This window comes from Phocoena sinus, chromosome 11 (genome assembly GCF_008692025.1).
Source record: "Phocoena sinus isolate mPhoSin1 chromosome 11, mPhoSin1.pri, whole genome shotgun sequence".
Classification (NCBI taxonomy): Eukaryota; Metazoa; Chordata; class Mammalia; order Artiodactyla; family Phocoenidae; genus Phocoena; species Phocoena sinus.
In genome coordinates, this window is record NC_045773.1 from 72619715 (window position 1) to 72643491 (window position 23777).

At 56.3% G+C, this 23777-nt stretch overlaps 1 protein-coding gene across 1 annotated transcript; it reads left to right on the top strand.

Annotated features, from left to right (window-relative positions):
* Nucleotides 1-1239: 1239 nt before the first annotated feature.
* On the top strand, nt 1240-20174 carry LOC116762166. The gene is given in 5 exon segments (XM_032648916.1): nt 1240-1370; nt 13872-14111; nt 15676-15939; nt 17536-17629; nt 17632-20174. Coding segments are annotated over 5 exon segments (879 nt in total). The 3' UTR covers nt 17782-20174.
* The last annotated feature ends 3603 nt before the right edge of the window (nt 20175-23777 follow it).

Consider the following 23777-nt stretch of genomic DNA (forward strand, 5'->3'; position numbering starts at 1 on the left):
TGGGCTCAATAGTTGTGGCTTGCGGGCTCTGGAGCACAGGCTCAGTAGCTGTGGTGCACGGGGTTAGTGGCTCCGCGGCATGTGGGAATCTTCCTGGACCAGGGCTCGAACCCGAGTCTCCTGCATTGGCAGGCGGATTCTTACCCACTGTGCCACCAGGGAAGCCCCACCTCCATCTTTAAGTGGCTACCTCCCCCATGTCTCTTTCTTTTCCTCTTCTTTTAAGGACACTAGTATTGGATTTAGGGTCCACCCCAAATCCAGGATGATCTTATCTCAAGAACCTTAACTTAAGCACGTCTGCAAAGACCCTATTTCCAAATCAGGTCACATTCTGAGGTTCCAGGTGGACCTCAAGTTGGTGGGGGGGGGGGCGGGCACTATTCAACCCACTATAGTCATATTCACAGGTTCCAGGGGTTTGGACATGGACATATCTTTTGCAGGACCACTCTTCCACCCACTACAAATATATTAGAAGAAATAATTTGAGGTTATTTGGAGAAAAATAAAGCATAGTAATATAGAAGGGAGGGTATAGGTGCTGGAGTGGGAAGGGCAGACTGCAGCATTAAATAGGTGGTCAGGAAAACCTCACTGAGAAGGTGAAATTCAAAGGCCTAAGGAAGTGAGGGGGTGTGCATGTCTGAGGGGAGAAGCATCCAGGCAGAGGGAACAGGCAGTGCAAAGGCCCTGAGGCAGGAGTGTGTCCAGCAATCTGAGGAATAGGGAGCTAGAGCAGAGTGAGTGGGGGGGCAGAGTGGTAGCAGAGCAGGATGACATGGGGCCATGTAGGTCACAGGAAGGACTTTGGCCTTGACTCTGAGGAGAGACAGGAACTGACTTTGTCACAGCATCACTCTAGTTGCTGGGCTGGGCATAGACTGTAGAGGGCCAAGGACTGAAGCATAACTCAGCTGCCCACTTCCCGCCCCCACCAAGGCAGCCCCCAGGCAGCAGGCCCTCCTTAGCTCTGGAGTGGCTTCCCAGGACTCTGTCATAGAGAGACGCCTCTGATCCCCTGCTGCCGGACCCCCTGCCTGCCCACAGGGCTCAGGTTTCCCCTTGTCAGCCGTACCCACCAGAGCCTGGAAAAGTCAGCTTTCCAGAAAGATTTCATCATTTTCCATTTGGAAAAATTTACTGCTCCCACCACTCCCTCCCCTGCTCCCAAGGCTGAGACACTCAGGAGATCAGAGGGGCCGTGGGCAAAGGCACACGGGGCTTCCAGCCTGCCCCATGGCAGCCTGGGACCAGACTACCCCATCCCCCAGCTGGCCCGACTTCCACCTGGGGGACCCTCCCGCCGTGTCCTCCATGGACTCCCCCAGTCGTAGTCCTCCTGCCCTGGCACCTCTGCAGCCTGCTAAGTGGGTGGGCACTGGGCAGAGGCACTGGAGAGGGCTGTGGAGGAGGGGAGAAGGGTTGGGTGTCTCCCTCTGGGGCTCCCTCACAGAGGCTGAGCCACTGCTGGGAACCAAGCACCTGCCTTCACATCTAAGGTAAGTGGCAACTTCCCTTAGCATCTCTGGACCCCAGGGTCTTCTCCTCCATAATGTTCCTCATTCCCCTTGCCATTGTGGGGCCCCTTAACACAGAGCCTGTCAGTGTTTGCAGAGCCTGTCAGCATTTGCAGAACCTGCTGTGGTTTGCAGAGCCTGTCAGTGTTTGCAGAGCCTGCTGTGGTTTGCAGAGCCTGTCCGTGTTTGCAGAGTCTGCTTGGTCACAGAGGCTGCTGCTATTTACTGAGATTGCTTCCTTTGTTCCTCCAGGCAGCCCTTACCCATTGCACAATGGTGGCTCATTAAGTTCCCTCTTCCTCCCTCTCCTGCCCAGCTTCACACCCCTCGCTGCGGTCTCCCCAAGGATCCACAGGGCATTTCCCCAAAGGCCCCAAGACTCAGACCTCCAGAAATCGCACAGCCAATCCACACTCCCCAGTGGACCGTATAAGCTGAGGTGTGGGGGGTTGGAGGTGAACAGAGGGGCCACCCCCTTCTAAGCTCAAGTCCTGAAAAGAACATACAATTTGAAGCCAAGCTGACCCGGGCCTCTGTCACTTCCTAGCGATGGGGCTTCGGGCATCCTTTCAAGTTTCTGAGTCTCAGTTTCCTCATCTATAAAATGGGGCTGCATTAGGACATGTGGCAGTGTGAGATTCACCTGATATAATGGGTAGGAAAAATTCATGAATGGAAAGCGCCTGTGTATGCTGGACGTGGGGCTTCCTTCTTCCACAGAACATCTCCAAGGGTTAAAGAGGCAGTGGGCATTCCTACCATTAGCTCTGAGTGGTGAAAATAAGCCCACGAGGGTCTCTGGAGGGAGTTCACCTCACCCAGGCCCTGGCTGAGAGCAGAAATCTGTCAGGAACTTGGAGAGAGTCAACGTGGGAGCCCTTGGCCGCTAGCCCTCCTTCTCCCCCACCCTCAGTGCTTTGATGGTGAGTAGGAGCTGAAGGGACAGGTCTCCCCTAAGGTAGGGGCTATGCCTCCCCCCTTAGACTACAGCTCCCTGAGGCAGGGCTGTGTGTCCCCTCAGACTGGGCTCCCTGAGGACAAGGCTGTGTCCCCCCCTCAGACTGGGGGTCCTTTCCCCTCTCAAACCCCAGGATGGGGATCTGAGCATCAGCCTCTCCAACAGTATTCGTGCACCACCGAGTGACCACCCAAAGGAACAAGGTGATTGGACCTGACAGACAGAGGCGCAGGGTGGGGTGGGGTCTTCCTGAGGAAGGAAGTGCTGATAAAAGGTCACTTCTCTGACCACTTGGCTCAGGACAAACTAGAGCTGTAATCAAAGAATTCAGTTTGGAGCCATCAGCCAGCTGGCTTCACTAAGTGCCTGCTGTATGCAAGGCCCACTGGCAGGCGTTTTGGGAGAGACCAAGAGGATCTATATGCAATGTCTGGGCTGCTGGGGAGACAGGCCTGGGCACTGTCGGGAGTTGAGCACTGGGGTGAGGCTGCACGGACACAGGGGTCTGGGAGAGAAGCGAGAAGGGGGAGCTGCGATCGAGCAGCCTCCTTAAAGGAGACCCTCCTGGGACCAATTCCTGGGTCCAGGTTGAAGAAGGTGGACCTGTGGCCTCAGAGCTTTGGCCCTTGGGGAACCCCTGAAGGCCCCTCCCCATCCCACCCACCCCTCTCCTCACCGCCCTCAACTTATCTGGCAGCCTTGGTCCATGTTTTCCCAGGAGCTGGTCCTCCCCCATCCCCTGAGGCCCACCCAAGGCTGAGCCCTCTCTCTCCTGCTCCTGCCCAGCAAGTCCCGGCTGGGCCAGGGGAGGCAGGGGAAGGGGCTCCCTCAAGAGCCTGCCGAGGGCCCCTTGGGATCCAACTCCTGGCTCCTGAGTCTCCCTCCCCCCACCCTGAATCCCCATAGCCTGGTAATGTCTCACAAGACAGGTAGCTGGGGTGCTCTAGAGATGGAAGCAGGAGCTCCAGGGGAGACCTCTCTTCCATCCCCTGCCCCGACAAGGGGAGGTCACACCCAAAACCATCAAAGGAAGCAGATTCTATAACCCACCAGGAATGGTCTATAACCCAGGCCATTCTACTTTTGCTCACTGCTAGCAAGTGGAAGCCAGCTTATTTCTCCACCCTACCCAGGTTCCTGAGCAATGAGGAGCTGGGGGTCCTCAGAGATGGCTTTACTCTGGGGCCCCTAGAGCTAACGATGATGAGGGAAGGTCAGTGTTGACCCAGCCTCAGGGAACCCAGTCTGATGGGGGAGACATAGCCCTGCCCTCTGGAATATTCTACTCCAGGGGGGGAAATAGAGCCCCTGTCCTCTGGCAGCCCCCAGACTGAGCAGAGAAACGCAGCCCCTGTCCCTTCAGGGTGGTCTGACTCAGCTTGAACACCTCCATCCTCATCCAGGGAGTAAAGACCCAGAGGTCATCCTCTCCTGCCGTAGGTAAGAGTCCTTCCCATCCCCACCCCCCAAAGGACTAAGGATAGGACAGGCACGGAGCAGCAAGGGAACTTAGAGACCTGTGTCCCAAATGGTCACTGGCTGGCAGGCCCCTTCGTTGCCACCTGTGAGGCCCAGGCTCTCCCAGAATCCTGCTAAAAAGCATCCTCTCCATGAAGGAATGGACCTCGGGGGTGGCCTTGCCCCCTGTCCCATCAACCCCTTCCCTCACCACAGACACTGATAGTGCCCACAGACAGGCCCGCAGGATGAGGGAGCAGGGGAGGCCGATAAGTTGACCTTCCTCCAGCTCCTGTTTTGGCTGGAGGGCTGGTGGGCTGTTTGATCTGAGGGCCCAGGATGGACAGGGGACCCTGTATGGGAGGGGCTCCCAGGCCCAAGGCCCCAGTGGGTTGGGACAGCCCATCCCCTGGCAGGAGGGCGACTGCACCAGAGCCCCTGCTGAGGTTCCCTACTGCCAGCTCATGGCTTCTCTCAACTCCTCAGGGTACCCACTTCACTCCATGGTCCCCACCCCAGGAGACACAGACAGAGGTCCCCTGAACCTCCTCAAAGCTTCCACCACCCACCAAGTTCCCTTGGGCTCCTGTTATACTCCTACCTAGAAACCTTGCCCCCAGCGACAGGGAAAAGAGAAGGAAGGATCTGTGTCCCCAAGTGAAACTAATGGACAGAGGCTGACAAAGATCTCTCCAAACCCTGTCCACCCACCACTCGGCGGCAGTGCGGTCGAGTGATAAGATCCAGCGAAGATCGTGTTCAATTTGGGGGAGTTGAACATGATCTGTGTATTAGATAATTACAGGAAATTGTTTGTTGTGTTCAGCGTGAGAATGGCTTCTAGTTTATATAGAAAATTGGGTTAATTTTTGAGCGATGCATTCCGAAGTGATTACAGGTGACATGTCATAATGTCAATAATTTACTTTCAAATATTTCAGCTCCCCAAAGCAAGAAGCAAACCTGGCAAAATGTTCATTGTTCTATCTTGGTAATGGGTGCTTGCAGGGTCATTGTACTGTTCTCTCTACCTGTCTGAATGTTTAAAGTTTTCCACAATAAAATATCCCCCCAAAAACTGAAAAAAGAAAAAGGAAACATTGTACCAACCTGAATTTGAATACCAATGCTACCACTTTCTTGCTGTGTGACCTTAGGCAATTCACTCAACCTTTCTGAGGCTCATTCCCTCTACACTTAAATGGTACAACTATTCTCCTCTCAGTAGGATGTTGTGAGGATTAAAACATAGTAACTAATGGGGAACAATGCCTGGGACATAGTAAGTGCTCAGTTAAAAATGGTTATTTGTGGTGGCTTCCCTGGTGGCGCAGTGGTTGGGAGTCTGCCTGCCGATGCAGGGGATGCGGGTTCGTGCCCCGGTCCGGGAAGATCCCACATGCCGCGGAGCGGCTGGGCCCGTGAGCCATGGCCGCTGAGCCTGTGCGTCCGGAGCCTGTGCTCCGCAGCGGGAGAGGCCGCAGCAATGAGAGGCCCGAGTACCACAAAAAGTAAAAAAATAAAAATGGTTATTTGTGAAATGAATGGAGGGGAGGCTGTCGAGAGGAGCTGTCTTCTCAAACTCTGAACCTCAGTTTCTCAGTCTTCAACAAGCAGTAGTTAATGATATTACTTAGGTCAACAGCATCGTGCCCAGCCCCTAATCCATGCCAGGGGTCTTGTTGGATGTTGGGGAGGAGAGAAGGTGGAGGGTACTCTTTTTTTTTTTTAACAAGTTTATTTATTTTATTTTATTATTTGTTTTTGGTCACATTGGGTCTTCGTTGCTGCGCACGGGCTTCCTCGAGCTGTGGTGAGCGGGGGCTACTCTTTCTTGCGGTACACGGGCTTCTCATTGCGGTGGCTTCTCTTGTTGCGGAGCACGGGCTCTAGGGGCGCGGGCTTCGGTAGTTGTGGCACACGGGCTCAGCAGTTGTGGCTCACGGGCTCTAGAGCACAGGCTTGGTAGTTGTGGCGCATGGGCTTAGTTGCTCCACGGCATGTGGGATCCTCCCGGAACAGGGCTTGAACCTGTGTCCCCCACACCGGCAGGCAGACTCCTAACCGCTGTGCCACCAGGGAAGCCCCTGGGGGGTACTCTTAATAGGACCAATGGACACTGGTTCCTTACAAGGAGCCCTGAAGTTAGTGGACACCCTCCCCATTTGGTACCCAGCTCAGGACCAGAGCAACCCCTGCTTTGACCATATCCAGTCATTCAGCTTTGAGAACAGTCAGGGCTGTGGGATCAACTCCCTCAACATCCACCTTGGAAGAGCACAGAGAGAAGTGAGAACCCCATTCCGAGGACAAGGGCAGTGGGGCGCGCAGCGGGTAATGGGAGAAGGCCAGCGCTTTCCTATTCTGGGAGGCAGGAGGCAGCAGGTGGCTGGCTGGTGCTGAGACACGTGAGCCCTCCTGTCAGGACGCCATGAGGCCAGCAGCAGGGAAGCCTGGACCTGCCACGCATGGCCTAGGCCCCAAGTGAGCCCACTGGCCAGGAGCACTTGTGGCCAATGGGGGAGGGAAACCTGGTTTCTTCATCACAGGGGCGTTCTCCCTAATACAGCTCAGGAGAAAAAGGCTTCCTAGAACCCACCTGACAGACAGAGGCGCAGGCTCCAGGGAGGCAGGCTCCAGGGCCTGGATGTTCTGAGGTGCTTCCAGTCTGAGTGGGGAGATACAACATTTGCATTCCAGGAGCTCCTAGTCTGATGACAGAGCTTCTGCCCTGAGGAAGCCCCAGTCTGAGGGAGGAAATACAGCCCCAGCAGGCGAGGGTTCCAACCGAGGAGGGAGGCTGGCCACAGTGGAGGTGCAGGGGCTGGAGTGCTCCATTAGGCTGGTGGCAGCCCACGATGTTGCAGGCTCCTTTGGGAGCCTGGTTATTTTGGGGTGGGCAGGAGGAACAGGCAACTTCCCAGATTAAAATAGTCTTCCCTGGGTGTCATTCCTGAGACATGCACGGCTCCCAGCTGAATGCTTGTCACATGGCCGTGTTCCTCCTGCCCCTCCCAGGCGGGCAGGGCGGGGCCTGCATGGTAGTGCTACCCAGGGAAGCGGGGCAGTGCAGGGAGCAGAGATGAGCCTTGTTTCCTAATCAGGGTAGTGTGGGAATGCAGCTCTTGTCTCCAGGGCCACCAAAAGCTGCCCATCACTTGCCCAACTCCTCCTTCCTAAAGGGGCTGCCAGCCCCCTCCTTCAGGAAGCTTTCCCACGCTGACTCCAGCTGTATGAAGCCCTCTGGCTCCACCTGCCTCCCCAGTGCTGTGGCCAGTCAGTAATTTCCCGAGGTCAGGGGCTTCCCTTCCAACTGGTGCTCCCTGGGATCGGGACTGGGGCTCCCTGAGGGCGGGGCTGTGTCTCCTCACCACTGTGTTTCTGGTCTAGTGGGAAGAAAGTTGACCCAGGACTCGAGAGCCCTGGATTCTATGTGACTGGCATCACTTTGCCCTCAAGGGCAGTAGCCTGCCACGCATGGCTCTTAAGAGCAGAGATACTCTGGTCACAGATCCAGGTCCCAACCCCAGCCTGGACACTTCCAGGCTTCATCACCTCAGGTCACTTACTTACCCCTATGAGCCTCCACAGGGTCATGAGGGCAGCAGTAGCTCCTGCCCCCCACCCCGCCCCCCGGCAGGTGGTAAGGCTTAAGTGAGATAACACACAAGAGATTTGGCACAGTGCCCGGCAGAGGGTAGGGAAAAGGTGAACCAAAGAAAGGTATAGCAGTCCCGTTCTCAGGCCAGTTGTGGGTTGGGCAGAGCCCTAGGCTCCATGACCCCGGAGTCCGAGGCCAAGACTGGCCCTGGAAGACCACAGAGTGACCTAGGTCACCAGCCAGGCCAGGGCTATGCTAGGATTCTGACCTGCAGTTCTAGGAACAGGACTCTGCTGGACTCCGCGATATTGCTTCCTCACCCTTCCCCCTCTGCAACTCTCCCTCTGGCCACCCAGCTCCAGCTGTCTTTGGTCCCTGTCCCCTGCTACGCCCCCTGGTTTCCCCAGCCCCTCTCCCACCTTGTGGAGACATCCAGCTAGCCCGTATGTGTGATGTCTGGTGTGGTGTGACCCCTCTGAGCTGGGCAGGGGACTGGGGCCAGGCCCACAGAACATAAATATGTCCTGGGAGTTTACATTGTAGGGACCAGGAGTACACACCAGTCAGCTGGCTGCTGTCCCTGTTTATTCCCTGGGGGTTCATGGCCAGGGCGGGGGCAATCCTCAGGTGGCTGCAGCTGTATGGATATCAATATACCAGGGACCCCAGAAAAGGCTGCAGGCTTCCCAGGCCCACCCCGTCCTGCCATGTCCCAGCTGCCCTTCCCCTCCTGCCCCCTATGGATCACACCATGGTGCACGTGGGAGTCTGAGCACAGAGTGGCCTTCCCAAACTTGCGGTTAGGGACCCCTTGGCCCTCCTCCCCTTTGGCCCCCACCCTGCTCCAGGAACCCAGATCAGACCACAGTGTGTTTTTTCAGGTCAGGCCAAGCTAGACCTCACTCGAGCCAATCATTATTAAGACTGTCCCTGGAACTTTCCCAGGGTGTTGAACTTTTCTGAACACTTCCCATTATCACTCATCATCTTCGCCGACCTACTCAGGGAAGCAGGCTCTGCTGGGATTGTCCACTGTCTGCATGGGAAGGTTGAGCCCCAAGGGTATACTGGCCCTGAGTCCCATCCAGAACTGTCTGTGGCGGCTGTGCTCGAGACAGACAGAGATGATAGTCTCACAGTGGCCAGGGCGGTGATCCACTTTACAGATGAGAAAACTAAGGCTTGAGGTGCATAAGTGACAACTTGCCCATAGTTGCTTCGCTCATGAAGTCAGGATGCAAACTCAGCTCTGCCTGGTTCCAACTTCCCCTCATGGTCCTTCCCAACCCACCACACACCCCTTCCCCAGAGGTCTCAGGCACCTTCTGGAAGCAGGTGGGGAGACAGTTCTCAGAGAGGTTCAACTCTTCCTTCCCTCCCAAGATACTCATATTGCAAAGTCAGAGTGTATCCAGTAATATACTCATTTTCATTGACAGCACAAAGCCCTGCGTCAAGCATTGGCAGGAGGAAGGACTAATAATAACAGCAACAGCAGTAACTAGTGTTTATTGAACACTTGCTCTAAGTGCTGTATATACAACGTCTCAGGCACCCCTCACCACAACTCTATGAGACATGGGATTATTAAATCCAATTTACAGTTGGGAAGATAAAGAGACCTGGCTTGTCCCAGGTCCCACAGCTAGAAAGTGTCAGAGCCAGGAGTGGGACCCAGAGCCACCATGCTCTGTGTAGGATATCTGGGTGGAGGTTGCGTTTAGAAACCAGTTTAAACAGTGTGGGTGTGAGTACACAGACACACACACACACAGCAACCAGGGAGGGGACAGGTGAAGCTGAACCACAGTGTACAGAAGAAATCTGAGTAATGCAGGGTAGATTAAGGAACAGCTCCTGGCAGAGATGGGCTGTGTGTCAGGGCTTAAAGGAAGTGAGAGGTATAGGCCATTCCCAAAGCGTGGGACCCTGGACAGAAGTAATTTCCAAAAGGTTTTGAACACAGTAGGTATTGAATAAGTGTTCTTGGAGCAATGGAGTGGTGCTAACGTGGTGGCTGTGATGGAAGGGTCGCCGAGGAGAGCGGTGTGATGAGGCTGAGGACGATGGCAGTGATTTTGTGATAGAGGAAGTGACGGTGTGAAGGAGATGGAGGTGTCGGTGATGGTGGTGATGGAGATGGGAATGGAATTAGTGACAGAGGCAAAGACATAAAATCCGTTTCCTCTACACTCTTGTATAGCCCTTTATCGTTTTACACCAGCCATCACACATCCTCACAGCTAATTTTGGGAGGGCATTTTTACCTTCCTTTTATAAAGGATGACAGTGAGCCACAGACAAGCCACATTCTGCTTGCCCAAGGTCACAAGGCCAAGAAGCTAGCCCAGGGTCTCTGCCTCAAGGGCCCCTCCCCACTTGGAGTGGGGGTCCAGGGCAGCATCGTGATGCCGTGAGTGGGTAGCGAGGCAGAGGCCCTCCTGCGCTCCCAACACAGAGGGCTCAGTGGTCCTCGGTTTGGGGGAGCAGGATGTAGCAGGACTGGGTTACAGAGGAAGCGGTTCTAATCCCAGTCCCATCGCCCACATGCTGTGACCTCTGGGCGGCAGCCAAGGCAGATGTCAGCTGCCGGCTGACAGCGGGCCTGTGGGGCAGAGCCAGGGCAGCCTGGCGGGAGCCCCACACACCAAGAGGATGAAATCAGGGGTGGGAAATAATCCTGGAGTCAGAGGAAGGCTTGCTTGGGGGTGACATTCCTGGAAAGTTCTGCTGTGATTGGCTTGAGGTTGGGCCTCCTGTACAGGCCTTCCCAGTCAGGAGCGAGTTTATTAATAAACCCTGCCCTGCCCTCTGCCCTCACCCTGGGTAGAAGGCAGGGCTTCCTGGGGCTTCTGGCCTTTCACCCCAGGGGTGGTGAGTCCCACTGTGGGTGGGGGGAGAAAGAGACTGAGCCTTTAGGTCTAGGCAGGGGGTGCAAATGCCCTGCATCCTCCAGACTGCATTCCCCGACCCCCCTGCAGCCCCAGGGCTCCTCTGCTTCTGGGGGCTTCGGAAAAATGGTGAACGGGGGTGGGTGGTGTGCATGTGAGGTCATGGGGCTGCAAGCATGCATGGTTGGGCGTGCAAACGTGAACGCCTGAACAGGATTATAAGGGTGGTAATGAGCTCCCAGGGGTGCAAACGTGCAAGGGTACCTCCGCGTGGTTGCCCTGCAAGAGTGAAAACCGTGTCTCAGCGGCTGCTGAGTGTGTTCTGTGTGTGCCCTTGTGAGCCCTGGGTGATGTGGGGGCGGGAGGGGGGCTGTGGGGGGATGGCTGAGTGTGAGGGGTGCTAAGGCCTTAGGAACAGGCAGCCTCCCCCCAAGCTTCTCCCCACTATAGCTCATTAGCACCACGGCCTAAATTTACTGCCTCCACTTACCCACCCACTGGCTGTGACCTCATTAAGCTTGTGCCCCTTTCCTAGGACAATGGGATGGAGGGGAGGAAGGACTCCTTGGTCTGCACTGCAGGATCCCCTGCGGGGGGGTGGGGGGGAGGGAAAGTCCTGGGGATAGGGTGGAGGGGAGACCAGGCACAGAACTTAATATAGTCACAGGGCAGGCCAAGGAGGATGTCAGCTCCTATTACACCTGCCTCCTCGGCACCATCATATGACCCAGCTCCTGCGAGCAAGGCCTGGGTGGGTGGCAAGCACCTGGTCCTGGGCCGTGCTGAGGGCCACCCTGCACACTGCCCTTCTATACATCCTTAATGAAGTCCCTCTCCCAGCTGGTCCTCCTGGAAAGGGGCAGGGTCCAGCTCTCCATTCAGCATGGCTCTGGCATGGCTTAGCTGGGTGGTCCTGACTCCCACCCAGTGGGCCAGGCCAGGAAGCAGTGGAAGGGGTGGGAAATTCTAGAGCTGATTCCAGCACAGTCGCTAAAGGAACAGGTCCTTCTGATCCACGCCCTACCCTGCTTCTTCCCTCACCCCCCAGATCCATGGTCCCAAACTATGGCACACCTATGGGCAGAGCCCTGAGCTAGGCAGGGTGGTCAGAGCCACGGTGAGGGGCAGCAGAGTGGCCAGGAGAGCAGTGCCTGTGCTATGAGTCGGGTTCAAGACAAGATCCTCCCCTAAATCCCTCCTGCAGAGGGATTGAGAAACCCCAGAGCCCACACTGACCAGGAGACACAGCTTTGCCCACAGGGAGCCCCAGTATGCTGGGTCTATCATGCCAAATCCCCTCCGTTGAGCTTCCTGTGTGACTTTGGGAATTTCCTCAACAGCTCATAGCCTCAGTTTTCTTGCCTGTGAAATGGCAACACGGCCACCTCCCTCAAAGATACTTAGTATGTGCCTGGCAGATAGCAAAAGCTGCATAAAAAGGTAGCTCTGCTTCAGTGCGGGCTTTTTGTGAAAGAAATTATAACATTTGGTCTTAAATTGGGAAAACAGATTGCAGTGGGATCCTCTGCACACCCATTCCCACCCAGAGCTGCTGAGACACACCAGGGCCTCCCCAGGCAGCCCCCGGCTCAAAGTTTACAGTCGACAAATATCCTGGAACGTCAGCCACAAAAGGGGTCTCAGGTCCAAGGACAGCAGTGCAACATGGGGACGAGGCAGGCTCTGCAGCCACCCACCCCAGAAGATGCTCTCCAGTGGCTTCTGGTCATTGACTTCCCAGGGACCCAGTTTTTTTAATTTACTTTTTTTTAATTGAGGTGTAAGATTTGTGCACCAAATTGCACAAATCTTAGGGGTACAGCTTGGTGAATTTGTTCATGCTTGTACGGGCATGTCACCACCACCTAGATCCAGCATAGAGCATTTCAGCCCCCCAGGACGCTCCCTCAAGCCCCTGCCAGCCAATACCATCCCCTCCAGGAGAGAAGTGACCACTATTCTGACTTGTTTCACCACAGATTGGCTTGTCCTATTCTTGAACCGCATGCAAACGGACTCCTAGAGCATGCACTCTTTGTGTCTGACCCAGTTTATTGGACATGAGGTCTGTGAGGGTTATCCACATTGTTTCTGCAACACTAGTTCTTCCTTTTTCGTAGCTGAGTAGCCTTCCATTGAACAGTTATGCCACAATTCATTTATGTGTTCTGCTGTTGATGGACATTTGGTTGTTTCCAATTTTTAATTAACGGCATTGAAGCAACCGCAGCCTTCTTAGACACGTCTTTTGGTGCACATAACCATGGCTACCCATTCTTGAGAACAGATTTTGAGGGGGATGCCTTGATAAGAACTCCAGGGAGGGAAGGAGAGATGAAAAATTATTGAGCTCCTGCCTGGTGCCGTGAGCCTTTTGGTGTCGACTGGACTAGTCACAGGGGAAGGAGGACAGAGACAGAGCAGCCCCTAAAAGGGACTCCACCAACCTCATTCCTGCGCCTAGAGCCACTGTGAGTGTGTGAGTGAGTGAGTGTGTGTGTGTGTGTGTGTGTGTGTGTGCGCGCGCACGCTCATGATTGTATTCATTTCCTAGGGCAGCCGTAATAAACTATACCATAGACCTGGTGGCTTAAAACAACAGAAATTTATTCTCTCATAATTAAGGAGGCCAGAGTCCAAAATCAAGGTGTCGGCAGGGTTGGTTCCTTCTGGAGGCTATAGGAAGAGTCTGTTCCACGCCTCTTTCCCAGCTTCTGGTGGTTGCAGGCAATCCCTGGCGCTCCTTGGCTTGTGGCTGCATCACTCCAAACTCTGCCTCCGTCATCACGTGACCTTCTTCCCTGTGTGCCTCGTATCTCTTTGTCTACAAATCTCTCTCCTAAAAGGACACCAGTCATTAGATTAGGGGCCCACCCTAATCCAGTTAGATATCATCTTGATTACATCTACAAAGACCCTGTTTCCAACTAAAGTCACATTCACGGGTACTGGGGCAAAGATGTCAACATATCTTTTGAGGGACACAATCCAACCAACAATAGTGATTATGACTCTGCAAGTTTGTGTGTCGTGTACACGAGTGTGTGCATGAAGTCGGGTGTTTATGTGGGTGTGTATAAGTGTGAGGGAGCAGTGAGAGTATGCGTGTGCTTGCGGGAACACGTCTCTGGTTGTGCTTATGTGGCTGCAGACATGTGAACAAGAGCATGTGTGTACCTGTGGCCCTGTGGCCATGGCTTGGACAGCCTTCCTGAAGGGCTGAGAAGGGTGGCAAGGCAGCACGAGGGCCTCAGGCCTGGCTCCCTGCTCCCAGCTGGGGCGGCCCCATGAATCCAGAGGGCGGAGGGCTCGCTGTGAGAAGCAAGGACGAGGGTGTTTGCTGAGCTGGGTACAGACTAGTAGGCTGAGGCGGTGGCTCCAGGCAGCAGCGTGGTTCCCAGGTCCTCTTCCAGGAACGTTCCTAGAAGGCCCCTCCACCCAAGCTCCGGTCCCCTGCGCCCCATTTGCCTGGATGGGGCGGTGCTGACTGACTCATCCCCTCCCAGGGCTGGAAGCCAGCGCTCAGCTACCTGTTGGGCCAGTCAGGTAGGGGCGGGGCAGCCAGACAGCCCCTCCCAGGCCCTGCCCCCAGGCCAATCCGGAGCAGCACCCTATCAGCCCCAACGCCTGGCCAGGGCTGAACGCCAGCAAGTGGAGAAAACCAGCGGTGAGCACTTGCTCAGGTAAGGCCCAGGATGAGGGCTGCTTCTCTCCTCAGGGCAGCTCTTGTGGGCAAATCCACCACCCAGACACAGGACATAGGGAGGGTCTCCTCAATAGTTATGTGGGCTGGGTACCTGCTCTGAGCCAGTTACCTCCATTAGACTTCCCAACCAAGTTTAAATGGTGTCCTTAATATCCCCGGTTTACAGATGTAATCCCTGAGGCCCTAAGGAATGATGATCTGCCTAAGATTCCACACCTTTCTTTAAATTTGTTGGAACTTTTTTATTCTCTCTGGAAATCCATACCCTGCCCCCACCTCCAGACTCAGACCACAGCTGCTCCCACTTGCCCACCTGCCCACCACACACCCTTCCCATCCTTCCCCAGGGAGACACCGAGCCCAAGGGGTGGGATGGAGGAGGGGGGCGTGGTCTCTCATCCCACCCTCCTGGGCTGGGCTCCTCTGTCATGTCCTGGTTTGGGTTTTGGTGTGGTGGTAAGCTTGTTGCCTGTGAGCATGTCGGTGGGTTTGTGTGCACGCCACAGGAAGGGTCGTCTGGGCATGTGGGTGGGTTTGCCTGCCAGGGACACCTGAGCACATGGCTGCAGTGGGACACACACTGCCCAGGTTGGATCTGTGAGTGTGCCCAGGTGCAGGTGTGCGAGCCCCCCGTGGGCATTCAGGAAGAGGCTGCCCCCCTGCACGTTTGGGTCTCTGCAGAGGGCCGCCCATTGCTCCCCCCTTACCAGGTCACTGCCACCATCCTCAGTGCACAGATTCCCAGGCCCCAGGTGACAGCCTGGTGAAAACTGCCTATGACTGGGGACAGAGACACCTGAATCTCAGGCCCAGACCCGCTCGCTCCACTCGCTCTGGGCTGAGGTGCCCTTGAGCTGGCATTGCCCCACCCAGGCAGTGGGAGTGTCCTCACCCAATGGGATGGGGTGACATGGAGGGAGGAGGGAGCAGCGAGGCTTCTCCCGCCCCCAGGAGCGCAGGGTCCCAAGATGAAGAGCTCAATACCCCAGCGCTCAGTAGGCTGGGGGGAGGTCCTGCCAGGACTTGGCACTGACTACAAAGTGTGGGGGGCACCCCCCAGCACTCCGGCTGCCAGCTGGCCTGGGGGGAGGGGCTGTGACGTTCGGTGGCCTCATGCGGTAGCTAATTGCTGACCTGATGACTGGGTCGCCTGAGGAGTGGGGTGATGCCACTCGAGGAAGCAGGCGTCCTGGCTCAAGGAGGGGGCCCTGTAGGGATGGAGCAGGCCAGGCCTGTGCTCTGCAGAGGCTAAGGTGGCTGTGGCCGAAGAAGCAGGGGGTGGGGTGGCTGAGGCTGTGGTCGTGGGAAAGGGCTTCTCCCCGGCTTCCCTCAGCTTCAAGGGAAAAGAGTTCAGAGGCTGGGGTCGGGGGGAGGGAGAGGGGGTGGAACAGGGGATTTGGGAAGGGGCTACAGTGGCGGGGGGCGGCGGGGAGGAGATGGTGGCCATGACTTCCTCTTGCTTCCCCTCCACCTACACTCCCCCCACCTTCCCATCTCTCCCCACCCCCACCTTTGTCCCCTCTCTGGCCCCTGTGGCCCAGGTTGGTGAGGAAGGAAGGAGTGTATGGATGTCTCTTCTCACCACAAGACCCCCAGGCACAAGCAGCCTACTTGGCCATACCTACCCTGCTGAAGGCCAGAACATCCAGGAGTTGTGGTGAGACTTCAGCTGTCCTCAAGGACAAGAAGAGAGGCACAGAGAACAGCACAGGCAAAGGCTGGGTAATGGGGTTTGTGAGGTTGATAGAGGACAGAGGCTTGGCTGCAATGGTTATGGAAAGAGAGGAGGTGGGCAGGGCCATTCTGCACCGAGGGCCACACTGTCCCTTCCTGCCAAAAACTGTCGGTAACCAGACTCAGAGATTCTCCCACATGCTGGCCACGGCTTCTGCCAAAGCAGGCCTGGCCTCAACTCCCGGACAGGGGCCAGGACCAGGTCAAGAGCCACACAGGATGGGGACCCCACCTCCCAAGTCCCCAGGTCCATCAACCCTAGAGAACCTGCAGCCCTGAGTGCCAAGAAACAAGACCCATCCATCTGTAGGTCAGTCCTCTGGGCCCCTAGCGCCCCCTGTAGACAGGAAACTACACCAATAGGGGGAGGGGCCACCACCTGCTTGGAGGAGGAGACAGACTTGCCCTCAAGGAAGCGCACACACACACACACACACACACACACCCCTTCAGGAACCTCCAGTGTGATGAAGACACAGACGTTGACCTCAAAGGTCCAATCTGAAAATTGAGCTCCGTCCTCAGGAAGCTCCTATTCTGATGGAGGCACGTACTCTACCATCAGAGCTCCATTCTGAAGGGTGAAACACAGCATTGGGCTTCAGGAAACCTACAGTCTGAGGGTAGACACACACAGCCCCACTGAATTTTTAGGGAGCCCCCAATCTGTGGCAGACACAGATTAGACATTTTGGTGACTCTAGGGCTGCTGGAAAAGCAAATACAAGACGTCCAGTTAAATCTGAATTTCAGATAAACAACGAATAATATTTTAGTATAAGTATATCCCATACAACACATGGAGTATACTTATACTAAAAAAAAAAAAACCGTATTCATTGTTTATTTGAAATTCAAATTTAACTGGACGTCCTGCATCGTTACTTGCCAAATCTGACAACCCTAGATGCCTCCAATCCGAGGGCGGGAGGACCCCCCCAGACACGGAAATGCAGGTAAACATCTGAGCTCGCTCCTGCTCCTGGAGCAGTGGAGGGGCAGGAGGGGAGTCCTGGGGCGCCGGCTCGCAGCAGTTTAAAATTCCTTCCAGGCCAGATCCCTAATCCCTCGGTGCACAATGGCCGCCTTCTCCCCCGCCGCCCGCGCCCACGCCCTCCCCCGCGGGGCCGTGGCAGTGCCACCACGGGCCTCTTTAAGCCCCTTTGAAGCCGCCTGAGCCCCGCGCCGCGGGAGGCCCCGCCGCTATGCCAGCTATGCCAGCTATGTCCCCGCCGCCGCCGGCCACCACCGCTCCCCCATTAATGCTGGCTAATCTGGCTAATAAATAAACTCCCCTCCCAGCCTCGGCCCCCCGCTCGCTCCTCCCTGCTCCCCCAGAATTGATTTCAGGGCTCAGCTAGAACAAGCGCCCCCACTTCCTCCTGATGTGTCTGAGTGTTTTTTTCTCTCACTGCCCTAGGTCTGTTACCGCGTTGCATCTGCATCTCTTTCGGTCCACCTGCGCGCGGGGCGCCAGCCACATGGCTGGGTGCAGGGCACCGGACTCGAAGCCTGGGGAAGAGCCGCAGGACTGAGGAGCGCCCCCTGGAGGCGGGAGGAGGCCCGGGCCAAGCCCCCTCGCTGCCCCGCCCCAGGCCCCGCCCCACTCTGTCCGCGGAAGTGGGGAAGCAGTGCGAGCAGCCACGGGACGGGTGACTCCTTGCCAGGAGAAGGCGCCGGCGCCTCCCGCGGCAGGAGTCACTTCTCCGCGGCCTCTTTCGTCCCCTGCGTCCCTACCCGGGCTTCCGAGAGTCTGACTCAGAGCCGAGCCCGCATCGCTTCACCTCCTACAACACACCCGGAGCGCGCGGAGAAATTACAGGATTGCAGGGGCACGGCTAGTGCGCTCTAATTACCCACCGCCGCTCTCCTCCGCGGCGCTCGGCGGCACGGGGACAACGCGCCGTAATTAGGCCGCCCCTCCCAGGTCCCGGAACCCGTCCCCCGTCCCCTGTCCCCAGTAGCGCGCGCGTCGGTTCCTCCCGCTGCTTCCTGCCGCCCTCCGGGACTGCCCCCTTGGTCCCAGGAGAGAGCTATGAGACTCCCCTCCCTGCCAACCTGGGGTGGGGGGAGGGGAGGACTTGGAGACCCGTCCCTAGGCCTGAAGTGGGGAAGCCGGCCCCTCCCCTCCCGTAAGCCTACTGTCTTTGAGATCTCTGCAGGAAGGGACTGGGAGAGTGGGGAGGGGGCAGGACTCTCTCGTAGACATGGTCGCTGAGGCCGACTGGAAAGTTAACTGTCCCGGGCGGGGGTGGGTAGGGCACCCGGGCGATAGTATCCCATTTTGCACTGAAGGCTCAGACAAGTAAAGGCTCTCAGGGAAGACCACCCAGCTAGAACTTCCAGATCAGCTCATTTAAGGAGCCGGACAGGCTCCTTCCCCTGCCTGGGGAATTACATTCCTGCGAAGAAAGGTGATACCCCCGCCGCAGACTGGAGTGCTGGCAGCCGACCAGCTGTGGCCTGTTGGCCACAAGGGAGCTGGTGAAGTGTGGCTCAAGTCTTCCATCCCAGGAAAGGTGGGAGGAGGCCCTGAAGACACAGAAGCCAAGCCTGGTGGCCAGCACTTGAGGGGAGCAACTTGGCTGTCAGCTTCTTTATCCAAACCAGGCTCCAACCTCTCTGCTATCAGGAATTTTTTTCCTGATGCCCAGGGGGTTGCAAACTGATGGCCTTGGGCCAAGTTTAATCTTTAGTGAGGTTTTTTTGACCTTCAGTAAGTTTGTGGTTTTTATATTCTACGGACAATGTGGGCTGCCCTCCCCATTGGCAAAGGCCAGTGTGGCCACACTAGGTCCCCAAAGGCATTTGAGTTTGAGACCTTGATTTAGACCAGCCCACCTGGCCTGCGCCTTTAGCCTTTTCCTCATCTTCTAGGATCTCAGTCTGCACTATTGCACCTTTGTAGTTTTTGCATGTTTCTCAGTAAGCGTGCCAAGATGAGTGTCCCTCTGAGCCCAGCCTTATGCTCCCTACATGGGGGGGCAGTGGTGGTTGCATATGCTTCTGGAAACCCCTCTGGCAGCCACTTTTTTCATCTTGAATATCGGTTTCTGCCTTGGGTAGGCACCAGATCTTTTCCAGCGGGGGTGACGTGGTATTTTCTGCTGTGAGACCAGAGGTTCCTTGAAGGCAGGATATTGGATCTCTCCCTTAGACTGGGATCTCACTGAGGGCTAGGGGAATGGGGTGTGGAGGTAGTATCTTCCATCATAGGGAGCTCCCTGAGGATGGGGCTGTGTCTCCCCTCAGACTGGGGCTCCTTGAAGGCATTAGATTCTCCCCTCAGACCGGGGCTCCCTGAGGGCAGGGCTGTGTCTCCCTTCAGTCTGGAGCTCCTTGAAGGCATTGGATTGTCCCCTCAGATGGGGCCTTTGCACCCCATCTCACCCCTCTGGCTCTCGGCTGAGCGTAGGCATTCCTCCCAGGACACCGTTTGTCACGCTTCGATGAATGAAACCTACTAAGAATAACTCAGTCCTTGTAGTCTCTAAAGGACAGGGGTGTTGGAGGGGGCGGGCGGAGACTGGTGATTGTGAAGAGGCTGGTGGAGGATGGACACAACTATTCATTCAACAGCATTTTCCCCGGTGCCCATCTGGACACTGGCAGGAGACACAGGGGGTGCCACAGAGCCCCCTACTATGCCATTCCTGCTGTTGCCAGTAGGGGGATGGCTACAGGACTCCTGAGATAGAAATCCCACCCCCCTTCTTCACAGCCCTCCCACCCCCAGAAGTCATCACCTCAGTGCCACCCAGCCCTCTGTATGCCTGCCACCAAGTCCCTCTGCCTGGAAGTCAGGTGCTTGGGGTGGGGGACTGCTTCCAATGGGACGGGCGCTGTGGCAGGAGGTGCCTGTGGAGCAGCCTTCATCTTCCTCCTGCGAGGAACTGTCAGACTGACCACGGGGGAATGGAGAAGCAGTCTCAAAATGACAGGAGGGCATTTGGTGTTTTAATTGGGGGATGGGGTATGAGTGACCTAGAGGATGAACCCCTGTCCCCCACCCCCACTCCACTCTTCCTCCTTCATCCCGCCCCTTTCCACTCCCAAACCTCAAGCCTCCAGTTAAGAACTGAGGGAACTTTCCAATGCAACTGTTCTCCCAGGCACTTCACAGGGGGCCCGTGGGGTGGGGAGGCTGTGACCTTAACCCGGGTCTCTGGATGAGGCCTTCCTGGCATTCCGCCCTCACCTGCCACCTCTTGAAAGGGACATTTCGGCCTGGCCAGCCTGTGAGCCAGGCAGCCTGGTATGATACCAGCTCTGCCACTGATCCCACTGTGACCTTGAGAAGCCATTTGCTCCCTGGGCCTCAGTCTCCCCACACATAAAATGAGTTTTGTCTAGGTTTCATGATTTTCAAACCTTTCTTTTTTAAAAATAATGGATCCTTTTACTTAAATAGTAACTTACGTGAAGTCTCCACTAGTAACAGAAAAAGCTTGGGGTTCTATGGTCACAGTAGGAGTGGGGCCCCAGAGCCCCAGTATTTAGTCCATCATACATGTGCGTGGGCACGCGTGCGCACACACACACACGTGCACGCAGATTGGCTCCAGGGCACTCCACAGAGCCCACTTCACAAACCTCTGAACCCTGAAATCCCCTGTGCAAACATTCTGGGGCCCTTCCAGGGCTGGGAGCTCTAGAACCAGGGGTGCTGACAGCTCTGAGGATAAGGCAGTGACTCTGGGCCACCCCGGTGTAGAGAGCAGGGCTGAGGGGTCATGGGGTGGAGGGCCAGAGCTGGTAGGGGGCGTCCTTGCCACACCGGGTAATGCCACTGAGGCTGGCCAAGGGCCTGGGTCCAAAGCTGGGTCCGTGCACACCCTCTGTGCCTACCTGAGCCAGAAGTCAAGTAGGCTTGTCTGGCCCTGGACCCCCTCAGCTGGGGGGAGAGGGGGACACATGGGGACTGAGTTCCCTTCCCCAGCAGGAAGGGCAGCAGGTACAAGCAGGAGCCTCTGGCAGCCTTTCTCTGGAATCCCTCCCACCATGCCCAGGGCAAGGGCCAGAGTGGCAGGGTGGGAGCTGAGCACCAGGTAGCCCCAGTGGGGTAGCATTCCCCACTGCAGGAGACACAGGGAACCTCACAGCACCCCTAAAGCTGGACGTTTGAGGATTTGGTGATGATGGAGAATGCAGGTGGGAGGGGGCCTGTCAGACTCTGGTGACAGGAAGGCAAGAGTGAGGAAAGGAGAAGAGCAAATGCCACACAGGGAAGAAAATGCCACCAGTAAGAGGCAGGCCTGGGCCTGGGGTCCCAGCTTGGGGCAGCAGGGAGTGTCCCTCCAAAGTCGGGGAACAGCAGAAGCAGCCCATCCCTCCTTGCTGGCAGATGGACTGTGTTCAGGAGTCACCAGGCAAAGAAGGTGCCGCGCCCTCCCTTACACCCCCAGGCAGCCCTGGAGGGACCATGGCTCCCGATTTCCCTCCAGGAGCATGTGGGGGGAGCACAGGAGTCCCCCCCAGCCCACTTCCCTGGGACGTATGATGAGGGGGGAAGAGCTACCCCACCATCCTCAATCCCAAACACACACACACACACACAACACACACACTGGCATTTGTCCCCTAGAGACTTCACAGCCTCAGCCTCGGAAACTCAGGGATCGCCGCTGTGTGCCAGGCATGGCTCTGGGCACTGGGGCCTCCAGGAATGGAAAAGGCAACCTAGGTCTCTGCCCCTGTGGTTCTCACATTCTAGGGAGGGAGTGACAGATCAAAAAGTTACAAACGAATCAAGTTCAGGTCATGATGAGATAACCACTGGAGTGGAGAGTGTTGGATGGGTGGGGCAGTTTAGATGAGGTCATCAAAGAAAGTCCCCGTGAGGAGGTGATCTTCCAATAGAGACCTGAGCTACAAGAAGCCCGTTGTGCTCTGAGGCCAAAGGACTCCAAAAATGTACAATATTTTTAATAGAAAGGATTTAAACAGAAAAGAACGTGTATCCATAAACGTTAGGGCAGGGACATGAGAGTTGTTTCTGGAACATCTGTGATTTCTCCAGCACAGCGACAGGAAATTCATATTCATCATCTACTTCCCTATTCAGAACCCTTGTGTCAAATAGTATTATTTTCATTTTACAGATAAGAAATATGAAGCACACAGAGGTTGTAGTCTGATTCATTTAAAAAGATCTATTAGGTTTTAGCCTCTGAAAACACTATAATAAATCCCATGTAGGCCGTGCCCTCTTAGGTCCTACAGTCTGAGAGCACAGAGGAGGATCAGGGAGGGCTTCCTAGAGGAGGAGTCCATGTCTACGCTGAGTCTGAACGGATGAAGAGGGGGTGACAGGGGAAGTGATGAGGTGAGGAGGGAACCAGGGGGTGGTACCAGTGGCAGGGATGCTGTGGGCAGAAATAAAAGACTGAGGAGGGGATCCTGCCCGGCTGCCTGGTCAGCAACTTGAGGGGGTGGGGTGGTGAATGAGGACTCTGCAGGCAGGTAGAGAGGCAGGAGGGCAAAGGGGGCCACCTGGTGTGACTGTTAGGCAAGGTAGGTCGGGTGGGGCCTCTTCCAAGTCTCTGGTGACCTGGCCCCCGTGAGTGATGGGGTTACTAATGGCAAAGGGTGGTGCCAGTCGACAGCAAGGACAACTCACACGGGCTCACACACTCCACACACACATACACGCAGACAGGCAAGCGCCCACCACACACGCACGAGCGCACGCGGAGCTGGTCTGCATTGATGAGGGGATGGGGGGAGGCACAGAACAGCAGGACCCCAGCATAGCTCAGGCCTCAGGCCCTAAGCACCTCTTTCTGGGGCGCCAGGGCAGAGGCCCCTCCACAGCCCCCTCCAAGGATCTCAGGCCCCTTGCCCTCCCCCTGCTCCCCATAGGCTCTGAGGCCTCACCTCTTGACACCTTGTCCAGGGTATGCAGACTCAATGCTGGTCACTCGCCAGGGATGCGGGGCTGGGCATCGCGGCCAGCAGTGGAATCCAGAGGCAGAACAGACCCTGCCGGCTGGAGTGAGCAGGCCACACTGGAGAGACGAGCATGTGTAGGGGCAACGTGAGGACTCACAATTAGGCCTCTACACAGCAGCTCAGAAGCAGGCGGGGGGCGGCCACATGTAAGGTCAGTTCAGATGAGCATTCCTGGGAGGGGACTTGTTCCCCAGGGCAAGCAGCAGCCAGAGAGAGAGGGGTGGCCCTGACCCTGCGCTGACCAGGCCCTCCTGGATCAGTGGGTCCAGACAGAGAGAGAGGGGTGGCCCTGACCCTGCGCTGACCAGGCCCTCCTGGAGCAGCGGGTCCAGACCTGGTGTCTCCCTCTCCAGGGATGATGATAGAGAGCGACAGGGTGGGGAGGTGTCCAGAAACCCCATCATATGAGAAACTGCCACTGGGAAATTTCCTGTTCCTCCCTAGTCTTTTTTTTTCTTTTTTTTTTGCGGTACGCGGGCCTCTCACTGCTGTGGCCTCTCCCGTTGCGGAGCACAGGCTCCGGACGTGCAGGCCCAGCGGCCATGGCTCACGGGCCCAGCCGCTCCGCCGCATGTGGGATCTTCCCGGACCGGGGCACGAACCAGCGTCCCCTGCATCAGCAGGCGGACTCCCAACCACTGTGCCACCAGGGAAGCCCCTCCCTAGTCTTCATATCAGCTGAAGCATCACTTCCTCAGGAAAGCCTTTTCTGACCTCTCTGTGGATTATGTCCCACGGTCCCAGGGTGGCTCTTACCAGAGGCAGCTTGACAGTTATCTGTGGAATTGTTCTGTTCAAGGTGTCTCCCCGACTAGATGGTGAGCGCCCTGAGGTCAGGGCTGGATGTGCTGCTGCTCAGTATTGTCTTCCTGGTGGCTGGCACGGAAAAGTCCATAAATGTCTGCAGAGGGAGGGAAGGAGGAGAGGGCAGGAGGGAGGGAGAGAAGGAGAAAGGGAA